Raw genomic sequence first — 27,781 nt, forward strand, 5'->3', positions numbered from 1 at the left:
CTGTGGTTATAGATACTTTAGTGCCTGTTTCCTCCAGCATCTTCACAATGTCCTTTGTTATCAGAAGCTTCTAAAGCCATGACATCATTTTCTGGAATTTTCCAAGCTGTTTAAAGGCACAGTCAATTTAGTGTATGTAAACTTCTGACCCAACTTGTGATATAGTGAATTATAAGGGAAATAATCTGTCTAACAATTGTTGGAAATATTACTTGTGTCATGCACAAAGTAGATGTCCTAACCGACTTCCCAAAACTATAGTTTGTTAACAAGAAATTTGCGGAGTGGTTGAAAAACAAATTTTAATGACCCCGACCTAAGTGTATGTAAACTTCCGACTTCAACTGTATGTATGAGGGTGTACAGTACAAAATAGGTATGCAAGATTTGGGTGTTTTGTTGAATTGTTACATTAAAGTATATGAAAGTTCAGGAAAGGGGTGGGACTTGAGTTTGTGATGGATGCACTGAAGTGATGCTGCATATTTAACACTAAGTTAATTAACAGCCGAACGGTTCAATTATCTCTTGCCAATGCTATCATGTTTGCTATAGTGAGTCTAATAAGTCATTTGTTTTTGATATCCCGAATGAGAATGCCTACCTATTTACACAAACTATCTTTGCCAAAATTATAACTTTAAATGAGAAACACGTTGTTTTGGGTTGTAATATTCTTGCTATTATTATGTTATGTTGATGCTACACGTGGTTGTCATGATCGTCATTGTTGTTCTTTCTTGGTTTTAATAAAATCTATTGATATGCACCATATTTTCAACATCCCTTTGGTCCCCTCACCAATAGTGTCATTAGTCATCATGTCAGTAGCCTAACCTAAAATATTGTAGGCCTATTACATCTAAAAAAAAAATGAATATAGACAGAGCGTGTTATTCAGCTTTGTACACAATGTACAGTTTCTGACAATGACCTCTTCACTGGACTGATTAAGATACTGTAGTCTTTCCTATAGACTCCCGGGAAAATACATCCATGATGCAATTCTTGCTATCCTTTTAGTCATCGCTTTTGCATGATCTATTATTACTGTTACTTATGTGTTTAATACTTTAAGGGCCAGTTTACCCCGATGCTTAATCCTGGACTAAAAAGAATGCTCAATCTCTCCATTTAAATATTTTTTTAGTCCATCACACCTAGGCTAAATCAGTGACAGGTAAAACCATTTTTTAGATTACCAGTATATTCTGTTGTTTTGGATAGTCACCTTGTTGTAGCCTACAATTGCAGATTTTGCCTCAACTATTTATTTCTAGGTTCAGTCGTTTTGGTAATTTGCAATAACTGAAATCGGTTCAGTTTACACAGTTAAGGAACTTAAACCTATTGAGCTATTTATTTGTTACATTAGTCGTATCATGGACATTTTGACGGGGAATCACAGCCCTATTGCCCCAATTTCAACAAAGTGTTGCAATTTTAGATTATTACAGCGGTCTACTAATCAATATATTGGCTGGAAGATCGCTGCAATAATCTTAAACAGCAGCGCTTGGTTGAAATTGGAGTAGTATGCATTTATAACTTCGGCGAATTATGATTAGAGCGATAAGAAATAACAATTTGTTCAATAGCAGATACATTATTTTAAAATCTGCAAAATATATTGAATAAATGTTTTACTTATTGAAAGTTAAAAGTAGCCTATAGCCTATGGGGGACTGTCCTGACCCTTTTGACAAGCGCCCTTACGCCTTCCGTTGGCTTGAGCTGCTACCATACCGACGTCAGTGACTGATTGTATGCTAGGGTGAAGATGGCGGAGGCAGCTGCGGCACAACAACACCGCTTTTTCTGTCACTGCTGTAAAGGTGAAATCGACCCTAAATTCCCAGTGAGTTGGTTCAAGTGCTTTTCTTACTTACTTTCCCGTCCGGTTCTGGACCGACGTTTCTGTATCACAAGTAGGCCTAGCTAGCAACGCCTCCCGAAATACATTATAAGAAAATACAACATTTGTATCTGAAACTGAATGTGACTGATTTACTGGAATATTTTCGTCATTAGAATAAGACTTTTTATAAGTGGTATTGCATAGAGAGCGGTTAGATTAATTGTTGAGAAGAAATATGGTGATCCAAATTTCGGGTTTGCGTCTTTGCCATATTTAGTAGCACTACTTTGTCGACAACTGCATGTGAGAAACATTATTACCGCATTCATGTGCTTGTGGCAACACGGAAACTCGGAAAACGTACGACTTGTTAACTGGTTGAACGCGGCACGTGTAGCCTACTTTAACCAGTTAGCAAGTCGGAAATGTCCGGGTTTCCTAGTTCCGACTGTTATGGGAACGCGGCACATGCATGAAAAGGGGATGGGTGCGTTGGCAGGGTGTCTCTTGTCCGCACACCACTTGAGAGTTTGACGAGCAGATGATATAATGTTTTATTTTTATTTTTAACATTGACATGAACGCGCATCCTAAAGTTAGTGGACAAGTTTGTTCCTTTGTATTTTCATGTCATAATGATTTGAAATATACATGTTTTTTCCCCCTCAAGGAATTCACTTGCCCCAGGTGTGAGTCCGATTTCATTGAGGAGTTGTCAGAAGACTCCAGGTAAAATGTTACGTTTGTTTGCATGCTGTTCTGCTTATAGTGGGCCTATATTTGAATTGCAATGCCATAACTGGAGTATTTTAGGTATATTATGTGCAGTTGCTGATACATCTGATATATATTCAATTATAACACGTTTCAATAAAAAAATATTGTATTTGCATTTCTCTTAATGTGCTAATTTACAATAATTCAATTAACTCTTAAGTTTATGAGATTTATTTTGTCTTTGTCCTTCAGTCTCTTGGAGAACAGCAGCACTGCAGAGGCCAATGATAATGCAGGCACACTCTTTTCAGAGGTACCTATATGTCTTCCCAAGTTATCTTGGTCTTTTTCTATCCTTTTCCTCATCTTCGACTTTAATCTGAATTTACTGGTCTGCTCTCCTTCCTCCAAGCTGTGGCAGCTGCTGTTTATGGAATGCTCGTCCCTCCTCTCGGACCCCTCCGCCTATGAGTCTGACCCGATCCAACTACAGGCTGCCCCAGCCAGTGATGCAGTGGAGGACGAACTGGAGGGCCCTTCTGTGGGCACAGAGCCTTTGGAGCCTGAACTGGAACGCCCCTCTCGCCCGCCTAGCCAGGGGAGACGACAGTCCCGCGCGCCAGCAGTGGAGGGGTTAGTGGAGATGCCCAATTGCCCATCACTGATCTTGATCTGTCTACAGTGTAATGTCATTACCTTTATCCACTCACTCTCTATTATGGTTTTGCCCCCATGCTTCAAGGTCCAGGCAGGTATAGCTGATGGCTTTTATTTCAGTTGAACCTAAAGCCACCTTAGTGGGTGGACCAATTCAGTTTGTCCGTGATGTGTATGCAGAGGAACTTAACTTACTACCCTCTCCACTACTGTCCCGTCGATGTGGATAGGGGGGTGCTCCCTCTGCTGTTTCCTGAAGTCCATGTCATCTCCTTTGTTTTGTTGACGTTGAGTGAGAGGTTATTTTCTTGACACCATACTCCGAGGGACCTCACCTCCTCCCTGTAGGCCGTTTCGTCGTTGTTGGTAATCAAGCCTACCACTGTAGTGTCGTCCGCAAACTTGATGATTGAGTTGGAGGCGTTTAGTGTCGTCCGCAAACTTGATGATTGAGTTGGAGGCGTGCATGGCCACGCAAATTGGAGTGGGTCTAGGGTGTCAGGTAGGGTGAAGGTGAAATGGTCCTTGACTAGTCTCTCAAAGCACTTCATGATGACGGAAGTGAGTGCTACGGGGTGGTCGTCGTTTTGCTCAGTTACCTTCGCTTTCTTGGGAACAGGAACAATGGTGGCCCTCTTGAAGCATGTGGGGACAGCAGACTGGGATAAGGATTGACTGAATATGTCCGTAAACAAACCAGCCAGCTGGTCTGCGCATGCTCTGAGGACGCGGCTGGGGATGCCGTCTGGGCCTGCAGCCTTGCGAGGGTTAACGCGTTTAAATGTTTTACTCACGTCGGCTGCAGTGAAGAGTCCGCCGGTTTTGGGCGGGCTGTGCCAGTGGCACTGTATTGTCCTCAAAGCGAGCAAAGAAGTTATTTAGTCTGTCTGGGAGCAAGACATCCTGGTCCACGACGGGGCTGGTTTTCTTTCTGTAATCCGTGATTGACTGTAGACCCTGCCACATACCTCTTGTGTCTGAGCCGTTGAATTGTGACTCTACTTTGTCACTATACTGACGCTTAGCTGGTTTGATTGCCTTGCGGAGGGAATAGCTACACTGTTTGTATTCTGTCATGTTTCCTTCCGGTCACCTTGCCCTGGTTAAAAGCAGTGGTTTGCGCTTTCAGTTTCGTGCGAATGCTGCCATCAATCCACGGTTTCTGGTTTGGGAATGTTTTAATAGTTGCTGTGGGTACGACATCGCCGATGCACTTTCTAATGAACTCGCTCACCGAATCAGCGTATTCGCCAATGTTGTTGTTGGACGCAATGCGGAACATATCCCAATCCACGTGATTCGGACATATTCCCAGTCATCTTTCCATGCTTAAATGCGGTGGTTTGCACTTTTTTTGCGCGATTGCCACCATCCATCAGCGGTTTCTGGTTAGGGTAGGTTTTAATAGTCACAGTGGGTACAACATCTGCACTGCACTTCCTTATAAACTCACTCACTGAGTCAGCCTATAAATCAATGTTATTCTGTGAGGCTCCCCTGAAAATTTCCTGGTCTGCGTGATCAAAACAATCTTGAAGCCTGTATTCTATTGGTTAGACCAGCGCTGAATGGTTCTTGTCACGGTTACACCCCGTTTGCATTTTGGAGCTGCCTTACTCAAGAAAGCAAAAATGAGACTATGGTTTTATGTGGTTTTATTAACCCAATATTTTTTGCAAACTGATATGTGACACTTATTAATGCAAAAATAACATGCAAAACAGGAAACACCCCCCCCCCCCCAAAACAGGTGGCTCTGCCCCACCTGCCCTGAATGACAGGTTGACACTTTTTTTTACAATCGAAGTTGGACCTACCTGCTGCAGTATATCTCGGAGATCTGTGCTCAGCCCTTTTGCCGCCAGTTGCTCTCTATGCATCATAGAATGCATCCATATGGCAGAGGGAGACACATTCATAACTAGAGTGCAGAGGCCTGGAGCCCCATCTATGCAAAAGCCCACCATTCAATGCCATGGAATCTGTTTTTCCCTGTGCTGTTTCATGCTCGGGAATTGTTTTCATGTATAGCATCCCCCGACATGTACAGTGAACAAAAGTCAATGCATGGCAATCTCGGACCTCACACCTCACGTTTATTTGGAGAGCATAAGCTGGGGAGTTTGAGTTGTTCAGTCAATTTACACTTGATTGCTAGCAATAACATACATTCTTTGTTTAACAGTGTTATCTGACAAAATGATTGATGTGAGTTTCTGAGCCTCTGCCTCCCCACACATTGTTTTCACCATAACAGTTGCAGTCGGTAATATCAAAGTCTCTGTAATAGTGTGGTGTTTCATAGCGTAGTGGGCCTAGTAATTTACCGTGGGAATGAGTCAAGTGCAACGGTCAAGTGCGGCCTTTTCTAATGATCAAAGGGCACTCTCTGGTTGAATTTTATCTTTTAGATTTCAATAATTTTCATTTATATTTTTAAGGTTAATCACATTACAATGATTTTGAGATACAAAGGTGATATTCTAACTCTTTATTTTTTTTTTTCAGGATTTTGGAAATTATCTCATGACCCCATTTTCATATGTCTCACAGTGTCTGTTGGAAAGCAGGTTTATGCCTGTGCTTAGCTCTATTTCATTTATTTTTATCCTAAAGACTCCCTAGTCCTTGCCAATGACAAGCATGATGCAGCCACCACCATGCTTGAAAATATGAAAAGTGGTATTCAGTGATATGTTGTTGGATTTGTACAGAGTTGAGGTAGTTGTTTAAAAAATCATGTTAAACACTATTATTGCACACAGAATGAGTCCATGCAACTTATTATGTGACTTGTTAAGCACATTTTTACTTCTGGACTTATTTAGGCTTGCCATAACAAAGTGGTTGAATACTTATTGACTCAAGACATTTAAGCTTTTAATTTTTTAAAATTAATTTCTAAAAATGTCTTAACATCATTCCCCTTTGACATTATGGGATTTTGTGTGTAGGCTAGTGACACACAATCTCAATTTCATCAATTTTAAATGTTCAGGCTGTAACACAAATTAAAGGCACTGTAGGTGCAAAAAAGATTGAATCTCTTTATCCTTTTCTACAGTATTGTGCAGCAGTTTTTGGCTGGCCTGTTTGCCAACAATGGAAATCCAGGTGTCGCACCAGCTGCACTGTAAATAAGTATATCTTTTTAACCTCAGAATTATTTTTTCATTACTTTGACTCTTAAGTAATTCTAAACATCTTTCTCTCGCTCACTCTCAGGTCTGGCATGTTCCATTCAAATCCAGGGGACTATGCCTCGGGTCAGGGAGGTCTAGACGCAGTTATCACAGAGGTCATTGATGTTACCAGGCACAAAATCTTAAGATTGCGACTCAACGTGCTGGTGTGATTAAAGCCATCTCTGTTTCTTCATTTCTCAATTCCCTCCACTCCTCTAGTTGTTAGGTCAGTTTGAGAGCACAGGTCCACCTCCTGCAGAGAAGGAGATGATCTCATCCCTCCCCACAGTCAACATCTCTCAAGAACAGACAGGTGGGTTCCAACCAAGCCGCAACACCAAACCCACAGCATCTATGGGAGAAGAGGGTGTGTATCTTTCTCAGTAGTAGTGTGCGTTATACCACCTGTCAAATAGAATCTCAAATTTGTGACTATTTTGTTGCATTCTGAAAAAGAAAAGGTGATGGCTTATTTGTTTTTTTCCTAAGGGGGATCTTTACCCAGATCAGGCACTACTAGTCAATGTTCTCTCTCTTTATTCTAAAATGCACACAATGAATGAACCCCCCCCCCGTACCTCTTCCTCAGACACAAGACTGGAGTGTCCAGTATGTAGGGAGGAGTACTCCGTGGGAGAGTCTGTCAAACAGCTGCCCTGCCTCCATTATTTCCACAGTGACTGCATAGTGCCATGGCTCAAACTGGTAAGCAAGGGGAGTGTTGGCTGGCAGTCAATAGGGGTTACAACACCACTATTTAATTTGCCATGGAAGGTAGGTTAGTTATTTTTTAATTGGGGTCACATATCTTGACGTGAGGTAGGGTATTTGGTTATGTTGCTCTGGATGTAACTTTGCACCACACAGGGGCAGTTTCCTGGACACAGATTAAACCTAATCCTGGACTAAAAAGCAAGATCAATAGAACATTTCCATTGAAAGTCTGTTTGTGTATATCTCCCACAGCACGATACCTGTCCTGTGTGTCGTAAAAGTCTTGACGGCGTCGACCAGAGCATCCAGCCCCCACCAGAACCCCCAGAGCCCCCCTCCATCAGGACAGACCCTCAGGGGGAGAGACGGGCTATTTGAGGTTTAGATCTCCCTCTCTGGCATCTCTTCTTCCCTTTTGTTCTTCTGAACGAGGCTCACCTCTCCTCATGCCTCGTCATCCATCGCTCCTTCTTTGACCACACATTTATTGAAGAGACAGATTTCAATTCAACTGTGCCTCATTATCAAAATGATGCTTGCTTTGAAAAATCACCTCACAATGCTTTCACCCACAGATCACTGTACATTTCCTGGGGAACTTTGATTGAGGTGAGAAAGATCCAATATGCCTGCAATATAACCTCACCTGCAAATGGTTCCAACTGTTTTCTGACAAAATGTTATGGATTCAATTTGTCCCTTCGTAGAGGCATTTCACCTGTTATGAATGTCTATTAAAAACAAATGAACTGACATCATTGAGCCATAGGGACGTGACAAATGTGATGAAATTAGGAGAGTTTGGGAAAATCCTGAAAGGTGAGCTGAACTCACTCTCTTGCATTGTTGATCTGGATAAGATAATTTCCCTACTCTGTTCTCTCTGACCTCTTTGGTTGCATCGCAATAATCTCTGCTTTCTCCTGAAGGGTGGTATATGGAAACTCCTAGGCCATGCCTAAACCAGTCCAAAGCTTTTACATTTGTGGAGAGTCGTGAACGAATGCAAACGTCGGGAGGAAGGAGAGGTTATTGGGAACACAACCACAGGGAGAATCTCAGGGAGAATCTCAATTGCATACTTGCGTCCTCTCTACTTCTCAAAATCCATTGGAGGAGAGGATCAGAGGGGCGGGATCTTTGAAACTCTCCCCCGTCTCCCACTTCCTCTTATTAGTTAATAATGTCCATCTGTCTTTATGTCCCCTATTAAAGCCTAATGCTGTGTTCTTCACACTATCCACCTCCTTCCTGTTACAACATTATGCACTTTCCTAATGCATTAGTCTTTTTACCTCTTTCTATTTTATTTTGAATGATAAGTACAAGTCACAGCAAAAAAACAAACATGTTTTTAATATTGAATATTGATTTGCCTATATATGTATTGGTATGTACACTGCTCAAAAAAATAAAAGGGAACACTTAAACAACACAATGTAACTCCAAGTCAATCACACTTCTGTGAAATCAAACTGTCCACTTAGGAAGCAAAACTGAATGACAATCATTTTTTCACATGCTGTTGTGCAAATGGAATAGACAACAGGTGGAAATTGTAGGCAATTAGCAAGACACCCCCCAATAAAGGAGTGGTTCTGCAGGTGATAACCACAGACCACTTCTCAGTTACTATGTTTCCTGGCTGATGTTTTGGTCACTTTTGAATGCTGGCGGTGCTTTCACTCTAGTGGTAGCATGAGACGGAGTCTACAACCCACACAAGTGGCTCAGGTAGTGCAGCTCATCCAGGATGGCACATCAATGCGGGCTGTGGCAAGAAGGTTTGCTGTGTCTGTTAGCGTAGTGTCCAGAGCATGGAGGCGCTACCAGGAGACAGGCCAGTACATCAGGAGACGTGGAGGAGGCCCGTAGGAGTGCCACAACCCAGCAGCAGGACCGCTACCTCCCCTTTGTGCAAGGAGGAGCACTGCCAGAGCCTGCAAAATGACCTCACAGGCCACAAATGTGCATGTGTCTGCTCAAACGTCAGAAAACAGACTCCATGAGGGTGGTATGAGGCCCGACGTCAACATTCCCTTCCTCCCTCTCTCTCCTCTCTCCCTCCTTCCTCCTCTCTCTCCCTTCCTCCCTCCTCTCCTTCCTCCCTCTCTCTCCCTTACCTCCCTCTCTTCTCCCTTCCTCCTCTCTCCTCCTTCCCCCTCTCTCTTCCCTCCCTCTCTCTCCCTCTCTCTCCTTCCCTTCTCCCTTTCCCTCTCTCCCTCCCTCTCTCTCTCCCTTCCTCCCTCCTCTTCTCCCTTCCCTCTCTCTCCTCCCTTCCTGCCCTCTCTCCCCTTCCCTCCTCTCTCTCTCCTTCCCTCCCTCTCTCTCCCTTCCTCCCTCTCTCTCCTCCTCTCTGTCCCTCCCTCTCTCTCTCCCTTCCCTCCTCTCTCTCTCATCTCTCCCTTCCCTCCTCTCTCCCTTCCTCTCTCTTCCTCTCTCCCTCCCTCTCTCTCTCTCTCTCTCTCCTTACCCTCCCTCTCTCCTCTCCTCTCTCTCCTCTCTCTCGCTCTCCCTTCCCTCCCTCTCGCTCGCTCTCCCTTCCCTCCCTCTCGCTCTCCCTTCCCTTCCCTCCCTCTCGCTCTCTCTTCCCTTCCGTCTCTCTCTCTCTCTCTTCCCTCCCTCTCTCTCTCGCTTCCCTCTCTCCCCTCCCTCCCTCTCTCCCCTCCCCTCGTGTGACTGAGAATGCCCGTGTTGAATTGACAGAGACGATACGGGCTTAGCAGACATGGAGGCCCGATTAATGACCGAGGCCCATTACGACACGTCTCGGCTCAGCTAACGTTGTGTTGGAGAAGAGTCCATTCGTGTTTGGAGATATCAAGGATACCAATTGCTGTGAGGAGAAAAAAAAAACAGGGCGAGGGACAAGAAATAGAGAGAGATCCATTTCGGAGCTCTGTTGATTCAACGCAGCCGCCATTTTGTTGACAGTTCGTATTTTTTGAATAAGGCTGCATCTATTTTATTTAAATATCTGCTTCCTTAAATGTTGCTATTGCATTTGTCTCTACTCCTTCGACGGAAGAGTATTCTAAGGCATGGCTGTACTAGCTGACTCGCTAGCTTGCCTGCTAAATAATATTGCATCGTTAGCCGTCATAGTTTAGCTTTAGCTACAAAGCTAGCACGAGTCGCTACGTGAAAATGACAGGTTATTTGGTTTAGTTTGTATTAGTTTATTTGTGAACAGTCTGCATTTATTTGCATAATATCAAATGATTTAAAGCTGTCAGATGGATACATTTCCCACAAGTACGGCCACGTTGCTGGAAATGTAAGTTATCCCAGCAAGGTAGCCCAGATGATGGCTTGCTAGCGAGTACCATTGATACAATGTAACACAGGTTGTTATTGGACGACCCATATAGCTTGTTACAAAATCAACACTGTCCTCCTATGAATTAATACATTGTAAATAGTCGCTACTGCACCGGCGATATTTTGTTGCCTCGTTCCAAAAATTGTCATTCTAGAATTGGCAACAATGTAATAATTTACTTCCTTTTGGCGTCTTGTCTAACTTTCTGTTTTTCGTTATATTTCTCTCGTAAGCAATATTACCGTGTTAGGACTTCGGTTTGGGGTCACTGCTAAACAATAACGCTAACTAGAATATGAATGAGCAGTTTGGCAATAGCTGACCACTTTGCTTATTACAGCAGTACTATTATCAAGTCAAATAGTCAGTTGATGCAAATGAGTTCTAAATGGGTACATTTTTGGGACATGTCAGAATTCGTAATTGATCTCCTAAAATCGGAATGGATGTATAATTTTGAAATTTCTCTAATCTTTGCGGTTTTGGCAAATCAGCAGTGGGGCATATACTGTGGCGACCATGTTGATACGCACGAAGGGGGGATTTCGATCCACATAATGTGAACACATTTTTTGGACTCCTACGGAGGTGAGTGGATGCATAATCTGAAAGATATACGTACTATTGTAGCGGTTGATATTGTCAATCTTTTATTATGAAATATGTATTTTGATGGATATCTCTTGTGCTCACAATGCCCTGCACCCATCATTACAATGCATGGCGATTAAACGTTCTTGCATGAGGTGATTTGATATTGTAAAGAGATGTTCTTCTCCAGCGCCAAACCAGTTTCTACATACACTACATGACCAAAAGTACATGGACACCTGTTCGTTGAACATCTCATTTGAAAATCATGGGCATTAATATGGAGTTGGTCCCCCCTTTGTTGCTATAACATCCTTTACTCTTCTGGGAAGGCTTTCATCTAGATGTTGGGACATTGCTGCTGGGACTTGATTTTATTTAGCTACAAAAGCATTAGTGAGGTTGGGCACTGATGTTGGGCACCGATGTTGGGCGATTAGGCCTGGCTCGCAGTCGGCGTTCCAATTCATCCCAAAGGTGTTCAATGGGGTTGAGGTCAGGGCTCAAGTTCTTCCACACCGATCTTGACAAACCATTTCTGTATGGATCTTGCTTTGTGCATGGGGGCATTGTCATGCTGAAAAAGGAAGAGGTTTTCCCCCAAACTGTTACCACAGTTGGAAGCACAAAATCATCTAGAATGTCATTGTATGCTGTAGCGTTAAGATATACCTTCACTGGAACTAAGCGGCCTAGCCCTCCACCAAACTTGACATTTGGCACTATGTATTCGGGCAGGTAGCTTTCTCCTGGCATCTGCCAAACCCAGATTGGTCCATCGGACTGCCAGATGGTGAAGCGTGATTCATCACTCCAGAGAACATGTTTCCACTGCTCCAGAGTCTCAATAGCGGTAAGCTTTACACTACTCTAGCTGACGCTTGGCATTGCGTATGATGATTTTTAGGCTTGTGTGCAGCTGCTCGGCCATGAAAACCCATTTCATGATGCTCCTGAAGTTTAGTTATTGTGCTGATGTTGCTGATGTTGAAACCGAGGACAGATGGTTTTTACGCACTACGTGCTTGTGTGTTCTACTACTTCGTGGCTGAGCTGTTGTTGCTCCTTGACATTTCCACTTCACAATAACAGCACTTACAGTTGACCGTGGCAGCTCTAGCAGAGCAGATATTTGACCAACTGACTGACTTGTTGGAAAGGAAGCATCTTATGATAGTGCCACGTTGAAAGTCACTGATCTCTTCAGTAAGGCTAAGGCCATTCTACTGCGAATGTTTGACTATGGAAATTGCATGGCTGTGCTCAATTTTATACACCTGTCCGCAACGGTTGTGGCTAAAATAGCCTAATCCACTAATTTGATGGGGTGTCGACATACTTTTGTGTGTGTGTGTGTATATATATATATATATATATACAGTGCCTTGCGAAAGTATTCGACCCCCTTGAACTTTGCGACCTTTTGCCACATTTCAGGCTTTAAACATAAAGATATAAAACTGTATTTTTTGTGAAGAATCAACAAGTGGGACACAATCATGAAGTGGAACGACATTTATTGGATATTTCAAACTTTTTTAACAGATCAAAAACTGAAAAATTGGGCGTGCAAAATTATTCAGCCCCTTACTTTCAGTGCAGCAAACTCTCTCCAGAAGTTCAGTGAGGATCTCTGAATGATCCAATGTTGACCTAAATGACTAATGATGATAAATACAATCCACCTGTGTGTAATCAAGTCTCCGTATAAATGCACCTGCACTGTGATAGTCTCAGAGGTCCGTTAAAAGCGCAGAGAGCATCATGAAGAACAAGGAACACACCAGGCAGGTCCGAGATACTGTTGTGAAGTTTAAAGCCGGATTTGGATACAAAAAGATTTCCCAAGCTTTAAACATCCCAAGGAGCACTGTGCAAGCGATAATATTGAAACGGAAGGAGTATCAGACCACTGCAAATCTACCAAGACCTGGCCGTCCCTCTAAACTTTCAGCTCATACAAGGAGAAGACTGATCAGAGATGCAGCCAAGAGGCCCATGATCACTCTGGATGAACTGCAGAGATCTACAGCTGAGGTGGGAGACTCTGTCCATAGGACAACAATCAGTCGTATATTGCACAAATCTGGCCTTTATGGAAGAGTGGCAAGAAGAAAGCCATTTCTTAAAGATATCCATAAAAAGTGTTGTTTAAAGTTTGCCACAAGCCACCTGGGAGACACACCAAACATGTGGAAGAAGGTGCTCTGGTCAGATGAAACCAAAATTGAACTTTTTGGCAAACAATGCAAAACGTTATGTTTGGCGTAAAAGCAACACAGCTCATCACCCTGAACACACCCTATCCCCACTGTCAAACATGGTGGTGGCAGCATCATGGTTTGGGCCTGCTTTTCTTCAGCAGGGACAGGGAAGATGGTTAAAATTGATGGGAAGATGGATGGAGCCAAATACAGGACCATTCTGGAAGAGAACCTGATGGAGTCTGCAAAAGACCTGAGACTGGGGCGGAGATTTGTCTTCCAACAAGACAATGATCCAAAACATAAAGCAAAATCCACAATGGAATGGTTCAAAAATAAACATATCCAGGTGTTAGAATGGCCAAGTCAAAGTCCAGACCTGAATCCAATCGAGAATCTGTGGAAAGAACTGAAAACTGCTGTTCACAAATGCTCTCCATCCAACCTCACTGAGCTCGAGCTGTTTTGCAAGGAGGAATGGGAAAAAATTAAGTCTCTCGATGTGCAAAACTGATAGAGACATACCCCAAGCGACTTACAGCTGTAATCGCAGCAAAAGGTGGCGCTACAAAGTATTAACTTAAGGGGACTGAATAATTTTGCACACCCAATTTTTCAGTTTTTGATTTGTTAAAAAAGTTTGAAATATCCAATAAATGTCGTTCCACTTCATGATTGTGTCCCACTTGTTGTTGATTCTTCACAAAAAAATACAGTTTTATATCTTTATGTTTGAAGCCTAAAATGTGGCAAAAGGTCGCAAAGTTCAAGGGGGCCGAATACTTTCGCAAGGCACTGTATATATATATATATATATATATATTATGTATATATATGTATATATATATGTATATGTATATGTGTGTGAAAGCAGTGGGAATCTATTTTCTGTGGTTAAAGACCAGGTAAAAAAAAAATGCTTCTCTTACATCACAGGCTTGGATTAAAAGTAGAGCTTTTCAAAACCTGCGACTAGTTGGTAGCCCAACGGACGGTATTTTCTTGCTTCCCATGTCACTGCAAATCTGTTTGCACTGTTTTTAAAATGTTTAAACTTTTTGGCTAGAACTTTTTTAACTTTATTTTTTGCTACGAAAAATAGAAATGTGCCATTCACATGTTTACACTGGTATTGTGCTGTCGATAAAGAAATTAGGTTGATAAGTGGTAGAGTTGCCCTTTAAGTTAGGGCAATACAGCTGTTTGGGACCTGATTTATCATGGTTCTTGAGATAAATCAGAAACTGTAGCTTATTTAGTTTTGTCACGTCAATCCGTAGTTGTTGCGTTTGTTGTGAGTTTAGGAAGTAAGCAGTCTAGCTACAACACATGGGTAAAGATCGAATCACCTGCGGTTGTGGTTGAGGCTTTGGTCTCTTAACGTTTAATATATATAGTTTTTTATTTGAACCTTTTATTAAACTAGATAAGTCAGTACAGAAAAAAATACATATTTTCCAATGACGGCCTACACCGGCCAAACCCGGGCGACGCTGGACCTATTGATGTGCCGCCCAATTGGACTCCCAATCACGGCCTGTTGTGATACAGCTTGGAATTGAACCAGAGTGTCTGTAGTGGCGCCTCTATCACTGAGATGCAGTGCCTTAGACTGCTGCGCCACTCGGGAGCCCCCGAGTCAGTTATAACTGATACTAATAACAGTTTGAAAAGATTTACAATAATTGAGTCAGCGGCCTATGATGGTTTCATAATGAAAACGTTTTAAGATCGGTCCTCCTATCCTGAGCATGCTATTGAGGCTGCTTTAAGTACTGCTCTATTGGGAAATCAGAAGTGAGGGACAACATGTGCAAAAGTTAAACGATTATTTGATCTCCGACTTTTCCTTTTTTTGAGTTGGAATATTCCCCCACGTGACTTTACCAAACCTCTTTATGTACATATGACATTGGCTCTACATTGAAATGTAACCTAATAGAAATAAGGTGACGTTTCCTTCTGTAACCTCATGAGTATTCTCTCTGAATGTTAATTGTATCGCTAGAGTAGTAGGCTAACACACTGTTTCCCTGTCCTGAGAATAACTGTCCCACTGACTTGAGAATGACCATGAGTGTCGGGGCGGACGAGGACGCTTTAGAGCTGCTCTCCATTAGCTTTTTTGATATAGAAAAAAATAGTACAATCTTTAGTCAGATTGTTTTGGAAATATTGAACTAGGTAATTGGCATAGTGTTGTTCTGTTCACGCAGAACACCTTTTTAGACTGGGAGAGATGTTTTGACTCAATGTCATGCTTAACTCTAGTCTTGTGTCAGTAGCCATTTACATCCCTACAGCCAATTACTTTTGGCATACCAGCACTCAGATCAGCGGAAGCTACACAATGAATTTGCACACACACTAACACTTTAAGCAGTGAGTTTTGAAGAACTAGGGGAATGATTGTCACAGAGTGAAGCAAGGACATGGGGAAAGGAGAGAGAGAGAGAGAGAGAGAGAAGAGTGGGGGGAAAGAAATGTGTTTTCGATTAGTAGGAAACCAGTGACTAGTTTGTCCTCTGTTCCTGGAGCTTTCCAAGTGAGTGAAAGGGAGAGGGAAAGTAGAAAGAAGAGTGGGGCAGAAAGGAGGGAGGTGTGATTTGAGTGTGGTATGTGTAACGGGGGGGGGGGGGCATGGTGGAAGTTAGAGAGGCGAAGTGGAGTGAGTAATTGAAGTAAACATGGAGAAGTGGGCGTGGGGAAGCACAGGCAAGACTCCCATGTTCTGGCCCACAGTTGTGATTCTGCAGAAAAAGTTTGCTCCCCCAAGCCCTAGAAGCTACAAGGAAAACAATCCAGAACAAGTATTCTCTCAGGCTTCCGAACAATGTTGATTTTAGAACTCTGACTGCTTTATCGGGTGACTTGTGAAGACTTTCCTTAGGCATGCTCTGGCTCCACTAAATTAATCTGTTAGTGCTTTCTGCCACAGTAGGGCAGGCATAGAGAAACCGTCAGCATGCTGCTCTCTCTCATTGGCTGCTCCGGAGTGGCTGGGAACAGCGGCTGGATCCTCTGTCCCCCAGAGGGCCCAATGTGCTGAGGTCACAGTTCTGAATCGCCTCCAAATGACTTCACCAGGAGAAAGCACCTGCTTTGGGCGAGCCCGCATTAAATCATTCAGTGGCCGTAGGGAGCCGGAGCGGACCATTTCTTTCATACGAACACGTCCGTCTTTTGAGAACACAATTAGGAACCTTGCCGCAGCACTAAGCTTGGAGCAATCTGAGAGACATTTCCACAAAAACTAATGAGAGATCCATGGGGGGTTGGTTCATTTAGCAGCCAATCACAAATCACCTGGGTAGTGGTGGTGGGGTCTGTAGCATGATGCACTAGGGTAGCCGTAATGCTCTGTAACCATATCTGAGGGTCAGAGCTCAGAGTGCTGGTCTAGGATCAGGTTCCCACTGTCGACGTATTCCTATTCGTTGTGATCTAAAAGGCAGAACTGACCCTAAACCAGTTCTCTTACTCAAGACACTTGATAGTGACATTAAAAGTCCGCAGAGGGAAGAAGGAAAGCTGCTAAGCAAATAGATGTTACAAATATTTCACCTCTCTCTTCTCCTCACTCATTTACTATGCTAAAGGATGCCTCGCAGTGATAAGTAAAGTCAGTGTTTTTGCTCAGTTGACTGACTAATATCAAACTTTTGTATTTTCTCTTTGCTATTCCCCACCTTGTTCTACCCCCTCACATCTCTACCTGTAATTCTCTCTACAGCTTGAAGGACGGAGAAAGAGGGCTGGGCAGCCAGGAAGGGAGAAAAGACACAGAGCAAGGATTGCTTTTTAGCTTCCCCAATATCCCACTTCACCCCTATCCCGTCTCTTCCTGGACCGCTGCCTTTTCCTAGAAAACTGTACCTGCCGTCCGAAACATCCCTCCCTAGTCACCCCTCACCCCCTAAATCTCTGATGGATCAGAGGACCCAGGGGGGGCCTGCTACGCCACCCGCCCTCTCCATCACTGCTCCCCAAGGGGAGCGAGAGAAGGCAGGAGGGGGTGGGAAGAAAGACGAGGAGGAGAAAGAGGTGTCGCAGAAAGACTCCTCTTCTGCTGCAGGTGGAGGAGGGGGCTCTGGTGACCAGCAGCAGTCACCCCAGTTCTCTGTCAAAGAGACTAGCCTCCATGAGGGTAACGTCAAACTCAAGATTGGCCTGCAGGCCAAACGCATGAAGAAGCCGCCCAAGATCCTGGAGAACTACGTGTGTCGGCCGGCTTTCAGGGCCACTGTGAGACCCAGCGGGCGCGGAGGGGGCCGCGGGAGCCGCGTAGGAGTCGGAGCAGGCGACGGGGTCAACCAGACCCAGAGCCCAACACATGGCAGGGAGAGAGAGCAGAGTCCTGGCATTAAACGACCCACCCCACTGTCTTCGTCTCCCTCTGCTGTTGCTGCCCCCACTTCTCCACCTGTTTCTTCGCCTTCCACCACTTCACCCAGTCGAGTGAATGGGAGTACTCCAGCTAAACGGGTAAGCAAGGCAAGCATGTTTTAGGGTAGGACTTTGATCGAGAAACCATATCCCTGTCAAACAAGGTATCCTAACTAAAGAGGCTGTTAGGAATTCCACAAGACCTGTCTGGCTTTGGACAGTGCCAAAAAGAGGCAAAGCAATACTGCCAGCCAGTTCACTCATTTCTCTTCTAGCATTGTTTTGCCAGTTTTAATTCAGAAGTTATACTTGTAAAGCTGATTTTTGCTTCATATTTTGAACAATCTTTTTCTTTGTCTGTATTCTCTTTGTGTCCCACTCTGGCTTGTCTCCCCTTCCAATCATTCCCTGCTTCTCAACTCCTTCCTCTCTCTCCTCTGTCCCAGTCTGACCCTAATAAGTGTTATTGAGTCTAGAGGATATTTTTCTCGAAGCAGAACTGGGAAGCAGTATTGGACAGAAAATCCCATCAATGAACTGCAAGTTACATAGGACTAAACAAAACCTGATTGGATTCCATGTAGACCGTCTAGGTAGACTTATTGACAGGGTTGTGCTTTACGCCTGCTTTATGTGGTTGTCAAATGATTCTTTCAGAGCTTCATTTTCTTCTAATAGGTTTTCTACTCTAGGTAATTACCAGAAAGCATTGCCTGGGTTTGGATACGTATCAGAAGATTACAAATGTCAAAATAGTTATTCTAGAAAATAGATTACTTTGTGGAACACGACCATACCTTTCTAGGAGCTACCTTTCTGGTAGGCCTTATCATTCTGCAATCAATGGTTTTTATATTTTATTATTTGTATCCTCTTCACAGGGTCCTCCGAAGCTGGCCTGCAAGTCAGACAAGTCGGAGGCGAAGTCGGACGGGAAATCCGCCATCTCGACGGAGAGACCCCTGAATCTTCACCGCCCTTCTGCAGATGGCAAAACGCACCACGCCTCTGGGAAGAAGATGCCCATGCCCCAAACCAAGTCTCCGACCTCCTCCCCCTTCCCTCCTGCGCCCCCATCACAGGAACCCAGCGTGGAAGGCGTTACCAGTCCCCCTGGGTACATTTACAGCAGTGCGGGTCTGGAAGAGAAGGACCGGGGCGTTCCTAGTTGGGGGGCTCCTACTGTCACTGAGAAACTAGCGCAACTCATCGCCACCTGCCCTCCCTCAAAGGCCACCAAGGTGAAACCCCCCAAAACGACTCACTCTCCCACCACCCACACCACTTCTAACTTTATGGCCCCCACCCAAAAGCAGCGAGACCGCGCTATGGTCAACAGGGCGACCTATTCTAGAGCGGTCCACCCAGCTCCACCCCCTCCTGTCTCTCGCCCTCCTGGCCGCCCCTATGGCTCCAGGAACAATAAAGACTGTGTTTCGGAGAAGTCACCCACTCCACCTGGGAAAGAGGAGGCAGATGGAGCCGGCAAGTCTAGCAGCAGTAACAACAGCAACAGCAGTCGCAGCAGCAGCCCTGTGCTAACCTACGCCTGCGGCAACAGCCGCCTGGCAACAACTTCAAAGGACAACAACAGCAACAGTAAAGGCGCGAAGCCGCCACAGTCCCGTCTCACTCACTGCCCACCACCCCACTCCGCCTCCTCCTCTTCCTCCTCCTCACCCTCTTGTTTGTCATCTTGCTCCTCATCAGAAAAGAGGACAGGGAGCCTGTCATGTCGCCAGGGCTCCCAAGCCTCTCAAGGACACCACTCCAGAGACCAAGAAAGTCCCTCCCAGGCAGAGGAGAGGGACAGCAATGAGAGGGACAGCAGTGAGAGGGACAGCAGTGAGCGTGACCGGCACGACCCCAGAGACTTATCCAAATGCCCCCCACCTTCAGCATCCAGCAAGCAGGAGTCCAAGACTAAGGGGGCTAATCAGTCACTCAGAGGGGAGAGAAGCAAGAGCTTGAGCCCCAGTAAACGCAGTCCCAACCCCAGTAAATGCAGTCCCAACCCCAGTAAACGCAGTCCCAACAGGGAAAGGGACGGTCGCACCCGCTGCATCTTCAGTCCTCTGGAGACTGTGAGATGGACTGCCTCGCCGCCAGAGCCTGCCGGCAACCTTTCACCCCCTCCTCTCAGAGACGAGTCCCCTGGAGAAGAGTCACCGGGCTCGCCTCCAGGGCAGGACAACAAACCCCTGAAGAAGCGGCGAGGCAGAAAGCCCCGCTGGACCAGAATAGTGAACCGGTCACAGAGGGCGGGCCAGGGCAGCCCAGTTGACCAGCGCGAAACCATTGTGCCTTTATCCTCAGGCCTTGATACTCCCCCACCTATACGCAGGCCTGTAGGACGGCCTCCTAACCCTAATAAGGTCAAGCCTTCTGCCGTGTCTCAACTATTTCCACAGCCAGCCAGGAAAAGGGGACGGCCCAAGTCTAAAATGCCCATGCTGGACGCCCCCACTCGGGGACGTCCCCCTCACAAACTGGTCCCATCCAAGGTCTTTTCTTTACACAAGTCGAAAGAGGAGCAGGACCCCCCTGTTCTCCACCCGGAGGTGGACCTAAATCCTCCCAAACCTATGCCGAGGAAGCGGGGGCGACCCAAACGCCTGCCCCCCACCTTGCCGCAGGAGGGTCAGCCCCCCACTCTGGCACCGGAAGGGGGAGATGGGAAGCAATTCCGGACCAAGGGCAACGGGCAGCTCATCATGAAGACTATCATAGGCAAGATCAATAAGATGAAGAGTGTCAAACGCAAACGGTTCCTCAGCCAGATCCTATTGGGACCAGGGTCTGGACCAGAGCAGGAGCCCCCCAGAGGAACTGCCAGTGGGGTGGTGGGCCAGGTAGCAGCTGCAACCCAGTCTCTATCCTCCTTGGCTGCTTCTTTCGGTGGCAAACTGGGACCCCAGATCAACGTAAGCAAAAAAGGGACAGTATACATGGGGAAAAGGAGAGGGCGCAAACCTAAAGCATCAACAAGCCCCTCATTGGCAGCTTCAACACCCCCGGAGGGGCCTTTCCTGTCCCCAAACACCACATCGCCCCTCCACCACCATCAGTCCCAGTCGCAGCAGCACCATCTCCCCACTGCTGAGGTTTTCCCCTCCCCCTCGCTCTCCCAGTCCAGTGGAGGCCAGAGCCCCATCAGTGATGCCTGCTTTGTGGAGCCAGGGGCAGTGCACTTCCTGACACACCCACACTTCCACTCCCACCACGTCCACCACTCGTTCCCCTTCCCTCCCCCGACGTTCTCAGCCCCCTCCCCTCGCACTCTGGGCTCCTCGGCTGCCGTGGCCTCCCAAAAGAAGTCGTGCCGTGGCTACCATCACCACCACCACCATTACAGGCAGCACTACCACTACCGTAAGCTATCCCCTCCCAGGCCTCTCCACCCAACATCCCCTGCACCTCTGAGTGAACTGAAGGAAGCCACACCCTCGCCCGTCAGTGAGTCTCATAGCGAGGAGACTGTACCCAGCGACAGCGGCATAGGAACAGACAACAACAGCACTTCTGACCGGGGAGAAAAGGCCTGCTGCGTGGGGATGCCACCTGGGATGGCCAATGGGCTGCTAATGCCAGGGGTGATGGGCTCAGCTGTGGGGGTAGGAGTTGGGTTGAACCCTCATGGTGGACTAAGACACTCGTCCTCAGTGCTGCTGGAGCACCCCTCATCCTCTCCGTCACCGCTGGGGGTGAGATCCTCACCCGACCCCCGCAGGCCCCACCCGGCAGCCCCTCCCTCCGCACTAGTGGGCCACAAAGAGAAACACAAGCACAAATGCAAGCGCCGGAGCCACGGCTGCCCAGGCTACGACAAGCTAAAGAGGCAGAAGCGCAAACGCAAGAAGAAGTATCTGCAGCTGCGCTCCCGGCGCCAGGACCCCGACTTCCTGGCCGAGCTGGATGAGATTGTGTTGAGGCTGAGTGAGATCCGGATAGCGCACCGCACCCCCGCTCACAGACTGGGCAGTGGGCTGGGGATGCCCCTGGGAGCTGAAGGAGCGAGCAGAGTACCAGGGTCGGGTGGCAGGGCCGCTGGGACCATGGGAGGTGCTGGTGGCCCCCCTCCGCATCACTACCTGCACAGAGACCTGCTCCCCACAATCTTCAGGATCAACTTCAGCGGCTACTACTCCCCCCACCCCTCATATCCCTGTGACTCTCTGCACTACGTCCGCAAGCCAGACCTAAAGAAGAAACGCGGCCGCCCTCCAAAGTTGCGGGAGTCATTGTCAGACGTACCTTTTGTTCACGGGCTGGGGTTCCCGCTATCTAGCGGCGGGTTCTACCACCCATCCTACAGTGTTCCCTACTCCTCTGGTCCCCTTGGTCTGGGCTACTACAGAGGATACCCCCCAGCCAGTGCCCTGTACCCCCATCACCAGAACCCCCTTTCTGCCCCATCCCACCACTCCCATCATTCCCCCTCCTTCCACCCGCCGCCTCCCCCTTCCTACGTGCACCACCACCACCCGTCACACCTCCTGCTCAACCCCTCCAAATTTCACAAAAAGAAACACAAGCTGCTGAGGCAGGAGTTCCTGGGTGGGGGCCGGTCTCCTGTGCTCTACCCTACTATGTCCTCAGAGCTGTCGTTCGGCTGGCATCACAAACACAAACACAGGCACAAACACAGAGAGCGCTGTGCCGAGGAGGACGGGGAAGAGGGAGTAGGAGGGAGCCGAGGTGGAGTGGGAATGACCGAGAGCCCGGGATCTGGAAGAGGAGAGCGCGGAGCCAGCGGCACTGGAATGGCCGAATCTCTGCAGCGCTGCCGCTTCAGAAGAGACTCCACCCCTACTACCACCAGTGCCAACAACCAGACCACGGCCAACTCCCCTTCCTCGTCCTCCTCTTCTTCAGCCGAGAGGTACAAGCGCAAGGAGACATCCCTGTCTTGTCTTGGGCCCTCTCGCCTGACCCAGGGAAGTGCTGGGCCCCGGGGCCACCACCCTGTAGAGTCCTGGTTCAGGATGGGAAGCTCTGAGGCAGACTACGCTAAGCTCTCCCGGATCCCTGCGGGGGCCGACCAGGGTCCGTTCACAGAAGGGCAGGGAGAAGACCCGGCGGGCTGCTCAGACAGTGAGGAGGAAGACGAGGAGCCTCTCACACCCACAGATGAGATGGACCCCAACTCCCAGGACCCCCCGCACCACACCAACCTGTTCGCCACCGCCATGACCAGCACATCGCTGAGGGGAGTCGGAGGCAGGAAGGGAGTGGCAGCGGAGAGTGCGAACTTCTCCCGGATGGAGCTGATGCTGAAAAAGGACCACTCCACGTCAGCGGAGAGGAGAGAGTTGGGTGAGTCACTGTAACAGGGCGTTCTGTTCGAGGGATGTTAGCCTACAGTACCACTGTCTTGCTGAAATCTAGTGTGTACATCAATGTGAGGGAATCCTCAGCTGTTTTTAGGCTATTTGCTTTGATAGAAATTACTTTTTTGAGAACGTTCAAAATCCCTGTGCTATTTATAGCTCCGACTCTGATTTCTGCACCAAAATGTATCTTTGTACTACTTCGGAATTTGACCCAAATTGAATCTGACATTGTGAAGGTTATTGAATTGTGCACCAAGTTCACTTCCAAAAATAGTTCCGCTGCTGTTGCTTCAAGAATTCAGCGGTTTCTGTTTTGATTGAATGATGTCGCTTAGCTTAATTTCTTGGCAGTAAAGTAGTGAAATTGGCCTGGTATGCATAGCCATTAGTGGCAGTATTGATTCCAGGGTTATGTGTCCGTGCAGTGACCCCTTTGCAAACCACCATATGGCATAGTGAGCACTGAACACTGTGTGTCCCAAATTTCACCCTTTTCCCTTTATAGTGCACTACTTCTGACCAGAGCCTTGGTTAAAAGTATTGTGCTATAGAATAGGGTGCAATTTGGGACATGTCCATTATCTCTGCTGAATCACAGCGTTCAATGACTCAATATACCCTTTAGAAATCCCTTGGAGGGACACAATGCCATCCCTTGTACGTGCATCTACCGTCCACCGGCCCTGACATTAGATAGCCCTAACCTGTGATTAAGGGCTTGGCAGCAAAACCCCCATAATTACATAAACGGCCCTGCTTTGTGTGTGGTTGTCATTGTAGCCTTGTAGGATGTACAGCGAGATGTTTTGTCCGTAAGAATAGTAAGAAAAGTCTTGTCGTGATAGTTGAGCTGGATATTTTGTTACAGGCTATATTTGGTAGGCTTCCTTCCCCATCAAAGCTGTCAAACTGAAAGGCTGCTTCTGTCTGTCTTAGATCTCTGTGTACACAGCTAATATAGCTGGACAGGTAAGTCTGAGTGCTTTGGGTAATGATTCTGCTTCATCAAGCTGCCTTTGACCGCGAGATGGGCGTGTGTGCCTGTGTTACTGTGCATGTGTGAGGAGGCCAGGCACGCTTGGGTGGAAGGCTCCTGGTGAGGTAAGCAGGCAGCATGGTGTAGTTTGAACCCAGCCAGGGTAATCCAGGATTAGAGCTCAGGACACAGGGTCGTCCAGCGGTCAGACTGCACCACCACCATGGAGGTAGCCTAGTCGGCAGGGAGGTGGAGTGTGGAAGAACCTCGCACAGGAGTGTGAACCAGAGGAGAGAAACGTGGGGAGAAGCAGCAGAGGGGATGGGGAGCCGGTGGAGTGCCCAGGTGCTGATTGGGCAAACTGACAGTCCCCTTTTAGTGAACGGTGCTACTATAAGTAATGTGAGTGGACTAAATGCAATAAGCTGAGAAAGTCTGGCGTCATTGTTCATTACGTGACGTTGCGTTTCAGTTTGGTGAGGTGGGCCTAGTCTATATGTCTATCTGTAATAAACTGCATTTTGGTGAGTGATTTGGCAGTGGATGTCAAGTTGATTAATTTCCTTTAAATTAAAGATTAAGCCTTGATCATTATTAGGCAGCATTGAAAGACGGAGGCTAGTTGTCGGCCTAACAGTGGGAGTAAGCTAGGACTTGGAATAAATACAAGTTCACAAGTGTCACGCTGCAGCTTATTCCTATGTTTATCATCTAATCCCCCCCCCCTCTATCTTCTCTGTCCTTGTCTGTTTATGCGCAGGCAATTCATCAGGTGTCCAGACCCGAGGTGACCACTCTGCCCCTAAGGACCACCTCATGCAGCACCACAACCACCACCCTCTGTTCCACTCCCTTTCTTCCTCCTCCGCCTGCCTCTCCCACTGCGGCCACGACTCACCCTCCCAGGGCTGCTGCCTGGACAATGATGCCTCCCCGCAGCACCACTCCCACCGGGCTCAGCCCTCCAAACACAGCCTGCACCACGTCAACAAGATCCTCCGTGCCAAGAAGCTCCAGAGACAGGCGAGGACAGGCAACAACGTGGTCAAGAAGAGGGGCCCCGGGCGCCCCAGGAAGCATCCCCTGCCCTCCCCGCCCCCATCGCCGCCCCCTCCGGCTGAAGTGACCCAGACCAGGCACCGGGACCGAGGAGGAGGGTCAGGGGGAGGAGCGTGTAAAGAGGACACGGTGACAGACGCGATCGAGTCAGTGGTCCAGGGCCAGCGCAGGAAAGGCCAGAAGAGGAAACCCTGGGAGAGAGATGGGGAGGAAGAGGGGGAGGGGGAGGAGGTAGCGGAGGGCGAGAAGGTGGAAGAACGAGCGCTGGACAGGGAGGTGAACCTGGGAGGCCTGGGGATGAGGTCCAGAGCCGGGGGAGGAAGAGGCTGGCTCACCCAAGAGGAGCTGCAGCGCTTTCGCAGGTAAAACCACCACCACCGCAGACCAACACGTGATTGTAGCCTCAACAGCGAGCACTGTGATCATGATGCTGCTTACTTTCATAGGCAGTGCTAATCTTAGATCTTAGCAGCTGTGTGTATATATAGGAGAGTCTATCAAGCCAGTCATTACTTTAAAGTGAGTCTTGATTTCAGTGCTCTGGAGGGGAAACCAGATGGCCCCTCCTCCCCGGAACCTCAGGGCACCGTCTCCATGGAACAAGCTCCACCCATGCCTATAACCAGCCTACGGGAGAAGAGGGCAGCCAGGCCTCCAAAGAAGAAGTACCAAAAAGCTGGGCTCTACTCTGATGTGTACAAGACTGCGGAGTGGGTCCCATAATTGTACCAGACATAAAATCTGGATAACCCGTTTGCTTACCATAGTTCAAACCAGTAATATATGCATATATGGACATCTCACTCGCTCTTATTTTTTTGTTGTCCCTGTTTCTGTTTCAGTCCTCGCAGTCAGATCCTGCAACTGAAGAAAGAGAAACTGGAGTACACACCTGGGGAACACGAGTATGGGCTTTTTCCTGCCCCCATCCATGTCGGTGAGTGTCCTTTGCACGCAAACGCACACATTTTGTCATGACATGTTACTGTGTCTTAAAATCAACTCCCTCGTTCCCCTCACGCATTCTGTTATTTTCTGTCCCCCCCCCCTCTTTCAGGAAAGTACCTAAGACAGAAGCGCATTGATTTCCAGTTGCCTTATGACATCTTGTGGCTGTGGAAACATGACCAGGTGATCACTTATGTTCACTGCTAAGTGTTGGTCCTTCAGAGTCGATAAACTATAATAGGAATTTGTTCAATCTATGTAACGGTTTGTCTCTTTTATGACGTAAGGCCTGCGACAGACTAGCGTCCTGTCCAGCAGGTGTACTTGAACATCAAGCTTTCCTCACTCTACAAAAACAGGAGATAGGCTCCTGCACTAAGGGCAGTTCTGGCACGGACAAGGCTACTTATGATGTAATAACCTACATTTCTTGGTCGTTTTAGCTCTACGAGAAGCCTGACGTCCCCCTTTATAAAAAGATCAGATCAAGTGAGTTCACACTCTTTTCTACGGTCCAGTCAATAAAAACGTAACCAAACACTATTTCATGCTGAGCATTAAGGCAGCCATAATCTGGTCAAGCTATTGTGTGTCTGACCTTGTGTAACCTGTTTCCGCTGTAGACGTCTATGTGGATGTGAAGCCTGTCTCGGGTTATGAAGCCACCACCTGTAACTGCAGGCCTTCCGGGGAAGCCGTAGACAGAGGCTGCCTTGACGAATGCCTCAACAGGTATAAACACTGGCATTGGAGATTAAAATAGACCCGCACACTGGCATATGCTCCCTGAAGTGCCATGCTTATCTACAAGGAAAACTCGTTCAAACCTGCGTGGGTTTTCAATTTACATCAATATTCAGACACCTGCCTTGGAATAGCATCTCAAGATGTGAATTGAATTCAGAATTATTTAAAGAATCTTGGTGTCTCGCACTTAGCAGTAATACGTATTTTCTTCCACTCCCTCAGGATGAGCTTTGCCGAGTGCTCTCCCGGCACCTGTCCCTGCGGGGAGCAGTGTGACAACCAGCACATCCAGAGGCATGAGTGGGTGCAGTGCCTGGAGCGCTTCCGTGCCGAGGGCAAGGGTTGGGGCATTCGCACCAAGGAGCCCCTCCGCTCAGGCCAGTTCATCATCGAGTACCTGGGAGAGGTCGTCAGCGAGCACGAGTTCAGGTGAGATAGATTTGAATGCATGTATTGATACTTTTGTATATATAGTGTATGTGGACAGCCCTTCAAATTAGTGGATTCCTCAATTTCAGCCACACTCGTTGCTGACGTGTATAAAATCGAGCACACAGACATGCAATCTCCATAGACAAACATTGGCAGTAGAATGGCCTTACTGAGGACCTCAGTGACTTTGACCCTGTTATAGGATGCCAACTTTCCAACAAGTCAGTGCGTACTATTTCTGCCCTGCTATTTCTGCCCTAGTCACCTTTAAGTGCTGTTATTGTGAAGTGGAAACGTCTGGGAGCAGCAATGGCTCAGCTGCAACATGGTAGGCCACAAAAGCTCATAGAACGGGGCCGCCGAGTAGCGGAGCGCTTATAAATCGTCCTTGGTTGTAACACTCAATACCAAGTTCCAAACTGCCTCTGGAAGAAACGTCAGTCCATGAACTGTTCATTGACAGCTTTATGAAATGGGTTTTCATGGCCGAGCAGCCACACACAAGCCTAAGATCACCATGTGCAATGCCAAGCATCGGCTGGAGTAGTGTAAAGCTCACTGCCATTGGACTCTGGAGCAGTGGAAAAGCATTCTCTGGAGTGATGAGTTCAATAATTACGCTTCAATAAATCTGGGTTTGGCGGATGCCAAG

General features: G+C 47.1%; 2 protein-coding genes across 19 annotated transcripts in view; both read left to right on the top strand.

Moving 5' to 3' along the window:
* Positions 1–1,690: 1,690 nt before the first annotated feature.
* LOC109903806 (E3 ubiquitin-protein ligase RNF115) lies at positions 1,691–8,580 on the top strand. 14 transcript variants are annotated; one of them, XR_004202810.1, is made up of 12 exons: positions 1,695–1,858; positions 2,529–2,587; positions 2,828–2,888; positions 2,988–3,208; positions 6,297–6,365; positions 6,458–6,530; positions 6,637–6,730; positions 7,007–7,122; positions 7,384–7,510; positions 7,707–7,740; positions 7,839–7,950; positions 8,061–8,580. XR_004202810.1 is itself a non-coding variant. In XM_020500768.2 (11 exons), the coding sequence occupies exons 1-9, from the start codon at positions 1,781–1,783 to the stop codon at positions 7,507–7,509; spliced, it is 951 nt and encodes a 316-aa protein (XP_020356357.1). In that variant the 5' UTR covers positions 1,691–1,780; the 3' UTR covers position 7,510; positions 7,707–7,740; positions 7,839–8,580. The 14 variants fall into 14 exon arrangements, 9 of the variants coding, with proteins under 9 accessions (XP_020356357.1, XP_020356358.1, XP_020356356.1 ...); XR_004202812.1 differs by lacking the exon at positions 1,695–1,858 and adding an exon at positions 2,294–2,345; XM_020500768.2 differs by having other exon boundaries at positions 1,691–1,858; positions 6,637–6,784; positions 7,839–8,580.
* A 1,208-nt stretch (positions 8,581–9,788) lies between these two features.
* LOC109903805 (histone-lysine N-methyltransferase ASH1L) overlaps positions 9,789–27,781 on the top strand; it is a 48,804-nt gene continuing 30,811 nt past the window's right edge. Inside the window, exons 1-11 of one of the 5 annotated variants that reach the window (XM_020500764.2) lie at positions 9,789–10,064; positions 10,948–11,041; positions 16,982–17,733; positions 18,516–22,950; positions 24,704–25,364; positions 25,539–25,712; positions 25,845–25,939; positions 26,060–26,133; positions 26,394–26,439; positions 26,574–26,682; positions 26,920–27,126. In XM_020500764.2, coding sequence (XP_020356353.1) covers positions 17,176–17,733; positions 18,516–22,950; positions 24,704–25,364; positions 25,539–25,712; positions 25,845–25,939; positions 26,060–26,133; positions 26,394–26,439; positions 26,574–26,682; positions 26,920–27,126 — 6,359 coding nt within the window. In that variant the 5' untranslated portion in view covers positions 9,789–10,064; positions 10,948–11,041; positions 16,982–17,175. The other 4 variants (XM_031788460.1, XM_031788462.1, XM_031788463.1 and 1 more) reach the window with 4 other exon arrangements.

This window comes from Oncorhynchus kisutch, linkage group LG14 (genome assembly GCF_002021735.2).
Source record: "Oncorhynchus kisutch isolate 150728-3 linkage group LG14, Okis_V2, whole genome shotgun sequence".
NCBI classification, from domain to species: Eukaryota; Metazoa; Chordata; class Actinopteri; order Salmoniformes; family Salmonidae; genus Oncorhynchus; species Oncorhynchus kisutch.

Bases quoted from the DNA above. Each gene is read 5' to 3' on its own strand.
- LOC109903806 (XM_020500766.2), top strand. From the start codon at position 1,781: ATGGCGGAGGCAGCTGCGGCACAACAACACCGCTTTTTCTGTCACTGC. The intron at 1,859-2,528 runs GTGAGTTGGTTC...TTCCCCCTCAAG, and splicing joins AAATCGACCCTAAATTCCCA to GAATTCACTTGCCCCAGGTG. The intron at 6,531-6,636 runs GTCATTGATGTT...CCACTCCTCTAG, and splicing joins TAGACGCAGTTATCACAGAG to TTGTTAGGTCAGTTTGAGAG.